Source organism: Cajanus cajan, chromosome 6 (assembly GCF_000230855.2).
Source record: "Cajanus cajan strain Asha chromosome 6, NIPB_CcT2T_4, whole genome shotgun sequence".
Taxonomy (NCBI): domain Eukaryota; kingdom Viridiplantae; phylum Streptophyta; class Magnoliopsida; order Fabales; family Fabaceae; genus Cajanus; species Cajanus cajan.
The window spans coordinates 54732212-54741692 of record NC_138522.1 but is presented as its reverse complement, the minus strand read 5'-3'; the positions used below and the strand labels follow the sequence as shown (position 1 = coordinate 54741692).

Genomic DNA, 9481 nt, shown 5'->3' with positions numbered 1-9481 from the left:
GTCCCTGCGCTTTAGATTTATGATAATGTGTTATATCCTTATTCGGTTTTCATGTTTCTGGTGATGGTTATTTTCTGTAAATTTTATTTCTGCGCAGTTCGTGAACTTTGACTTTAGAAAAGAAAAAGGAGGTAAGCAAATAGATCGATTGAATTTGATGAAGTAATTAGGAAGGCATTTATGTTGTCAGTTTGGATGTGGGTGATAAGTGATATTGCTCACTGCCAAAGTTCTGCTAAAATCGAGTCAGTTTTAACATTAAATCTACATAGAAGTCCATCAAAATGGCCATTTCTGATGTCAATGCAGACCAAAATTTAACATTCTCAGTGTGACAGTTGATACTGAAGGATGATAGGCGCAGCGCCCTTCTAAGATCAATTGGAGGTTGTAAGGATTTTCCTTGTTTTATTTTTTGAAGGAAGGATTTTCCTTGATAAAACTTCAAATTCCGCTTATTTCATTTTTCTAGGGTCTGACTCGATTAATTTATATAACAATTCATGATATAGAGAATAGTACGTAACTTCAAATCATGAAAGGATGCTACATTACTCTAATATTATGCTGCTACTTATGGATTAATTCTGGTTATATACATTGGTTCATTTAATATTCGTGGAAAGTGGAAACACATGCATCTATTCATGTGTTGCAAACTTGCAATGACATCCAATTGATTTGGGTGTAGTTCGGTTTTCTAAGAAATCTAAACCAAGTCTACATCTAGAAGTAATTGTTATTTTGCTTATTTTATAGAAGATTTCTATGTCATTCTATTGAGGCAGATATCACTGCCTTGAAAATATATTTGGTTTATACGCTTAATATTTTTTATTATCTTTTCTAAGCTTTTCATGTTAGGCATTCTAATTGGTGCTACTCCTACTCGAAAATGTTTTATTTTTGCCAGAATGAAACTTGTATTTTTCGTACGGTCACGATTTTGGACCTACGAATTTTGCGGTGCACTTGTCACCTGGAGCATCTGTTACATAGTAAGTGCAAATACTAAATTATCTCGTGTGGTTCTTGTTTACTTAGTTTGGTCAGGATACGTTTGCAGTATAATTTAAGGATGTGCGTGGATCTGCGATCTTGAGTCAATTAGTAAAAGTGAATGGGCGCATGAGACTTGGCTTCTAATATTGGTTGGAGACCATAACTAGGCAAACAGATAATAACTAAAGAGAAATGATGATACAATTATGAAATATATTGATTACAAACAAAACCAAAATAGTGTAGTGTAAACTGGAAGAGAGAAAATGATTCTTGAATTAAAAGTATAACTTCAGAAATAAAAAGCAGAGGAATATCTAACCAATCATATTTTTATTTCAATTGGAAGCTTTAGTTCGTTAAAATTTTAGCTGGTTATTTGGTTTTGTATAAGGAATGCCTAATGCTGTAGTGGGTAGGACCATAGGAGCCTTATGTAGAGCCTGCAAACTAACAATAATAGGACCATAAAGTTGTTTAAATGTCACATAAAAAGAAGCTAAGCCATTTTCGAGGAATCTGCTTGGAGAACTACATTTGTGGCAGCCATTTTGAATTTTGACACGAAATAAGAATATTCTGGCAACGGTTTTCTCAACCCAGTACAGAAGCTTGTGGTAGCAAGTCTCCTTTTTACTTTATATCTAAACTTTATGCAACGGGAGAGGTATATGTTGCTATAAAATGAAGAACCCTGTCTGGACCTGAAAAGTAGCATGGAGTATCTTTTCTATATAGCATTATATCCGTTAAGAACGAATAGCTTTGCAGGAACAAGAAAACAATAGCTCATTGCAATTCTTTCGTTATTTTTTGCTTTTTCTTGGCTGCTTGAATAATAAGCACCACAAGATTTATTAGCTTTCAGTACAGCCTTACATATTAACAACAAAGAATCTGTTTTTCATCGTTTCTTTTTCCCCCTCAACTCAAATATCAGTTGCTGCTCTTTTGTAACCATTAAAAGATGGAGCGTGTTTGGTTATAATTATACGTCGAAACTAATAAAAAAAATCCAGTGTCATAGACAGTTGCATGCTGCTTTTCTCAAGCAAATTAATCAGGCAGATTGATTCTTAATTACCTATCTCTATTGATTTTGGGATGTGTTTTTTAGACGTGTATATACCAAAAAAAATAAAATCGTAAGGGAGAAATAATGATATATAATTATATACAATATCAATTCACTTTTTTTTTTTAAGGATAACAGTTCACTCAATATTCAAATAATGAAACTACATATAAACAGTATCATACCACAGCTATAAGTAATTAGAAATCTACGAATGTGATAGTATTCTTATTATTCTTAAAGTTGGTTATAACTGCTATATTTTCACTTTTCTGACCTTGAAAGGCCATCCTTAGATCACGTCGCTAAACCTTATCTTGTTCAATCTTCTTCCGCTAAAAAGCCCTAACAATGAAACAATGACAGCGATGTTAAGGGACACGTGGAGACAATGTTAAAGAGTTTCTGAGATGATTTAACATCTAATGTTATATGGTGGCGTGCCATGTGGACCAGGTATGGACTCTCGCCGAAAATTATTAGGCAATTTTTGAGTATTGAGAGTCTATAGTCTCAATAAATTTCTACACAATATATATTTGAGTTTTTTTTTTTTTTTTAAATAACAATACTTAATTTTATACAATGTAGAAATTAATTAAAAAAAAATGTAATGTTTCTGACCATTTCATTTTTCCTTGAGGTAGTTTAGTAAGACAAAGCTTTTATGTATGACGTTTACTCTCTTTGAATTTATATATAAATAAAAATAATTATTTTCATATAAATTTAAATTTTTTTATTACACTTATTTTATTTTTATAATTTTACATAAAATACATGTTATATTTTTTAAAAATAATTTTAATTTATTATTTTAGATTAATAATATTAAATAAAATTGATTTTATTAAAATTTGTTTATATTTTTGCCTAAAAATTTAAAATATATTTTTATATATAAATATCAAACGAATATTAAACATGTACATTAAAATGACCTTAAGAAAAGCATGCATAATAATAAAAATAGGTCCCAAGAAGAGAAAAAAAGTGATAAATCATTGAAAAAGTTAGAGATGGATAGAACAACGAATAGTTAGTGTACATCTTTGATGTCTTATTCTGACATGTCATGGTCATGGATTCATCATCTTGGATTTTGGACTTAAATTGATCTCCTCTCAATTTTACTTGTCATTCTTTTGAAATGAACACAATAATTAATAACTAATAACTACACACACCACCCTTCTAATGGCCTAAGTCAAAACAAAACATTCATTTTTGCCTCTGTAAACAAGTTGGCATTTACTCTTGCAACAAGTCGATTAGGTTTGAATTAAATTTACCCAACTAAAATGGTTCACATAGAATTGACCTAAAATTCACATATGAATAAGTATACATTGTTTGAAGAATGAGAATGATGATTGTTATTAAACATATGAGGTTAATTTTATATATAATTGGTCAACTAATAGAGATAATTTTTATAGTAATAATTATAAATATAATAAATTTAACATCAACGATAATTGATTTTTTATTGAATATATGTTGTAGTTAACATATTTTAATGTTTTCTTACCTAATAGTACTATTCAATAATTATATGTATTCATTTGCCATCTCACTTAATAACGCCTAGTTGTTAATATTGTATACAAGTCTAAGAGACTATAGTATAAACAAACTTTTTTTAATTGTACTTTTTTACTTTTTATGGAAATATTATATCATCTTCTTGAATTCTTAAAATATCAAAATTCTTTTATCTTCTATGTTACAAAAGACAAAAAAAAAAAAATTATATTAAAGGTGCATATATTAATAAACATATTATATGTATTAATTTTAATAAATGCATTATTTTATTTTATTAAAAATTAATTATATACAATATTTATCAAATAAATTGTCAATATCATATAAAGAAGAATTTTCCTTTTTATCTTATAAATACTAAAATATAATTAATTAATAAAATAAATAATAATATATAAAGAAAATTTTGTCTATTCATATATTTATAAATATTTTATTAATATTATTAAATGTTATGTTATTTTGTGTCTTTGTGTATTTTACTTTAATAATATATTTTGAATATAAAAATTGATCCGAAAAAAATATTGTATTTATTAACTTTAAAAAATAAATTTTATATAATAAATATAATATTTTATAAATCATTAAATTTATATATATAATATTTAATAAATAAATAAATACTGTATGAGAGAAAAATAATTTTTTTTCTATTTTTATAAATATTATATTATATTATATTTAATATATAATACTATTTAAGAAAAATGTTTATTCATATACTAAAAAGTATTACATTAATAATATTAAAAATTATATTAGTATTTGTGTTTTTGAACATTTTTCTTTTTTTCTTTTTGATTATATGAAAATATACTTATGAACAGCAGTAATAATTAAAGAGATTTAAAATGAGAAACAAAACATTTGAATAAAAAGTAAAAATAAAAAATAAAAAAGTTGATAATAAGTATTTTGAACTTGCATATAATATTAATAAATGTATTATTGAATCATATACAAGTAAATACATGTGTCTACATTTTTAAATAATAGAGAGAAGATATCGAAATATGTAAATTATAAATTCAAACTTTTACTATTTCCTTACAAGATAAATATAATTTTTTTATAAATATTCTTTTAAATTTAGAGACTTTCATTATTTTAGCCTGGCCTATAATTCAATGTTGAATTTTACATTACCAGATGGAAAAAAAAAAAAAAAAAGGCTTGTTCTGGAAAAGTGGGGGTGATTTATGTGATCCTTGGAAGTGAATCTGGGAAGAAAAAAAGTTAGAAAGAAAATTAGATAGATAGGAATAGGATAGGAGTGAGTGAATGAATTATTACAAGATTGGGAAATGGCATGGTATGAGGTGGAAAGAAAGCATTGCTTGCCACTGCCAGAACAGTGCCACCTTCAAAACACATTACATTACTAAAAAATTATTACATTTCTTTCTCTCTCTTCATCTCCACTTCACCCTAAACCATTCCATTACCAACCACCTCTCTCTCTCTCTCTCATATGACATGATTCATCTCTGAATAGCCACACAGTAATGATGGTCACGTCTCACCTTCCGTCACCCATTTCTTGAACGAAACTCTACTCCACCAAAATCTTCCCTTTTTTTTTTCTTTTCTTTTTGGTGTAGAATAGCATTAATAAAAATATCATTTTTATTATTGTTATTAAAAGGGAAAGAATCAAATATGACGGAAGTGCTTCAGTTGCCTTCATCCTCAAGCTGTTCATGTGGTGGTCTCACACCCAATGATGGGTCGCACCCAAGTCCCCTTATTAACGCTCCCACTGTGGAGCAACAACAAGGGGTGGCAGAGGAAGAAGAAGAAGAAGAAGAAGAAGAAGAGGAAGAAAAAGAAAGGGAGAGAGAGAGGGATCAGCTTTCCCTTTTGACCCTTTTGATTGATACTTTCAGGAAGTCTTTGATTGGTTGCAGCACCACCACGCCCGGTGACTTATCTTCTTCTTCTTCTATGGAGATTGGGTGGCCTTCCAATGTCAGACACGTGGCACATGTTACCTTCGATCGATTCCATGGCTTTCTTGGTTTGCCTGTTGAGTTTGAACCTGATGTTCCCAGGAGGCCTCCCAGTGCCAGGTACGTTCCTAATCAACTTGGGGTTCATTCAAAATTCAATCTTTCTTCCAAATTTGTTGCCTTTGGAGTCGTGCTCTTTTTATGAGGTTGGGTTCTGAAAAGGGTGTTTTCTTGGAAATAAATCTATGTTAATGTTCCCCTTTTAAAATTCTAGATTTTTCATGTAGAGAATTTGTGTGATGATCAATTTTAAAATTCGTATCCGATTCTCAACAAATGGCATGGGATTTTGTTAGTTCTTGTTTCCATATTGAGATAATGAGATATTAAGTTAATGCGTGCTAATTGTGGTTTTATCATTACCTAGACATGGATATAGGGATTGTTTGGATAAATATTTCGGGTAGCACGTCTAGAGAAAAAAATAAGAAAGAAATGTTTATGCATAAACTAATTTCTAAAGACTCTATCATAAAGCTTCTCCAAATTAGCTTATGCTAAGTTATAAGCTAGTTTTAACTTGAGAAGAAATTTATTTCATCTTCTCTTCATATGTTTTTCTTCTCAGAAGTGCTTATAGAGAAGATTGTTTAAAGATACTAATAATATATTCACATGACATTTCTCTTACCTTTTCTATTTCCCAAAAACATGTCCGATGAATGCACCCTGAATTGTATTATCTTGTTAAATATTAATATATTTTCATTTACTATCTGCAGTGCAAATGTTTTTGGAGTTTCAACAGAATCTATGCAGCTTTCTTTTGATGCCAGAGGAAATAGTGTACCTACAATACTGCTCTTAATGCAAAGACATTTGTATGCACAAGGAGGTCTGCAGGTATTTAGCCTAGCTTCTTTGTCTTTTGCTGCCTTGTTGGCGAGAATCCAAAGACGATTTGAATTAATATGCTACTTGAACTGAGTTAGTGGGTGAACAATTTCTACATTTTACTTCTGATTTTACCAGAAATCTTTTGTACGATTTGTTGTTTAATTTCGATTAGACTTGAATTTTGAAATTGAAATTTATAAATTTAAATGTACACATCCAGGCTGAAGGAATCTTCAGAATTAATGCTGAAAATGGTCAAGAGGAGTTTGTGAGGGAACAATTAAACAGAGGAGTAGTACCAAATGGCATTGATGTGCACTGCTTAGCGGGTCTTATAAAGGTATTACTATTTTTTTTTTCTGTTTAAAATCACTTTATTATTTTCCAAACATATTGAGAATTATTTGGAATGAGGGTCTTGGATTTTTGGTCCAGTCTCCTATTTGAAATTGTCTGGGGGAATTTGATAAATACACACATGTTAATTATTTCCCCTTTTTAAACCATGGGGCAGAGGGAAGGAGCATTAAAGAGGCCAGTAACTCATTAAGGCAAACATATCAAAGAGGTTATTTCATTAATTTTAATGTGCTTGTGTTCCTTCATAGGCTTGGTTCAGAGAACTACCAACTGGGGTATTGGACCCTCTTTCACCAGAGCAGGTGATGCAATCCCAGTCAGAAGAAGAATGTGCTCAGCTTGTGAGGCTTCTTCCTCCAACAGAAGCTGCTTTGCTAGATTGGGCAATAAACTTGATGGCAGATGTTGCTCAAATGGAAAACTTGAACAAGATGAATGCGCGTAATATTGCTATGGTTTTTGCACCAAATATGACTCAAGTAAGACTAAATTATTTTCTGTTGCAAAATATAGTTTACAGTTCTGCTCTTAGCCCCTACTTTTGTTATTTAATTTGTACAAGTCAACCTCATCTTATTGGATATAAAATGGGCTAGTAGTTTTAGGATTTTAGTTTTTAAATTGAGGCTTTTGTTTTGATACTGTTTGTTATTTCGCGAATTTATCGTGAGCTGGTTTATCTTATTTCAATCGAGAATAAGGTTAGTTTATTATGTTGTTTGGTTATGTTGAGTCCGTCATGGTTAACATCTGACATGCTGTTTCTTCATAATTATTATATTGATTTTTTCTTTTCTTGAGAGAGTATCCGATATGGATACCCTGGTCAGATGAATACTCTTCGCTAGAGGTATAGTCTAGGCTCATTGTGCTAAATCATGTGCTTCTTGTGGAACAAGACACGATCCTTTACATGGTCGAATATTTTATTCAGAATGGCATGGTATGTTCAAACCAGAGAAGTTTATGTAAACGTGGGAAATTCTTTTTCTTGTTAATATTCAGATTTCAGAAATTTTTCCACTTTAGGTTTTAAGTTTTGCAGTGGTCCCTGCATTCCTTTTTTTTTTTTTTTTTCCCCTTCCAATTTGCCATGTTAAATTATTGTCTTGGGCAACGGTTATGGTTGATTTACAGTGCAATAACAGCATTTCTGATTGACACTGGTTTGTGTGTGCCTGTGTTCCTTTTGTTTCTAGCATGTTATACAAAATTATAGTGTTGGTCTATGGTTATGATTAATCAATGCGGCACAATAACAGCATTTCTGTCTGGCATGTATCTACAGATGGCAGATCCTTTGACTGCGTTGATGTATGCAGTACAAGTCATGAATTTTCTCAAGACTCTTGTTGTGAAGACACTGAGAGAAAGAGAGGAATCTATTGTAAAGTCAAATCCTGTTCCCAACCTTAACTCTTTTGACGATGACGGCCACCATAGCAATTCAGAGATGCTTCACCAGGACGACAGTGAAAATGGAAATGATTGTAGTGATGATAATGAGGACACAGTATTTGTCACTGCAGAGCCTTCTCAACAAAGCCCTAGTCATCTTACTGAAGATGGCTGTGAAACTGAATCGAAAACTTTGCCAAAATCCACTGAAAATTTTATTTCTAGTGGAAATAGGTTGCTGCTTGACAGTTGTCCTTGCAATCTCGTATCTCAAATTTGCTCTTTAGCAATTGGACTTCAAGACTGCAGCCTCGCTACCACGCCGACAAAGGGGGTTCAAGCAAGAATTTGCCGGAGCAAAAGCCTTCAGTTGAGTACTTATGATACTGACAAGTGTTCTAGAAAGGTGATCGAGCTACCAGTAGTAGGAGCTGCAGAGAAGAACCGAGGAACTGCAATTATTGGGCGTATAAATTCGAGAACCGAGTTGGCTGAAGCTTGGCGTTGAATGGCATCTGATCCATTTATCTTTGCTGCCAGGGGGACAGAATGACAGAAGAAATCTAGTACTCCCATGATGTGTGATTTCAGCAAATATGGATCCCTTGTGAGTTGCATAATTGCTGATTTCATAAGGGAGTGCATCCATGTTGTGGGAGCACTCTCATATGGTCCTTTTGGGAAGGAAAGGGAATGGAAAGGACAAGGTGTAAAGGGGTGGTCTCCATTTGTTTCCACGTTTCGAAATGCTCAATACTTGTGTTGGTGTGTGTTTTTCTGTTGTTGTTTCTGGGTGAGTTTCTTAACCATGTTTCCTACTTCTATTCTAAGTCATTAACCATGCAGACTGCTAACGTTTTTCTTTTTGTTTCTCAAGTATAGAGTTTAACAAATTCAATATTGTTTGTATGTTTTTTGTAACGCATTTTTGTATGGAAGACTGGCCTTTAAACGCTGTGTGGATATTTAAGGAAGACTGAAATGGTTTGAACAGATGAATTAATGTGGAGTGGAATAGAATAAGGTTATCATTTTAATGTTTGGATACTCTTAATACAGAGCAATGGAAAACGTGTGAAAGGTAAAAGTCTTCACCCAATTCAGTCGGTACAGCAGCATTTCTTGCTTAACAAGGTGATTAATGAAATATAGTTAGGTTGGCTTGTGTTTCGGTATTTTGATTAATCTCAGCCTATATGATCTTAATCAGTTGATTTATGGATTAATCTATTTAAATGATAATATTATG

At 31.5% G+C, this 9481-nt stretch overlaps 1 protein-coding gene across 1 annotated transcript; it reads left to right on the top strand.

The window, feature by feature from the left end:
* Positions 1-4919: 4919 nt before the first annotated feature.
* Positions 4920-9231, top strand: LOC109797272 (rho GTPase-activating protein 4). The gene is made up of 5 exons (XM_020357255.3): positions 4920-5697; positions 6360-6480; positions 6695-6814; positions 7083-7313; positions 8123-9231. The coding sequence occupies exons 1-5, from the start codon at positions 5288-5290 to the stop codon at positions 8738-8740; spliced, it is 1500 nt and encodes a 499-aa protein (XP_020212844.2). The 5' UTR covers positions 4920-5287; the 3' UTR covers positions 8741-9231.
* The last annotated feature ends 250 nt before the right edge of the window (positions 9232-9481 follow it).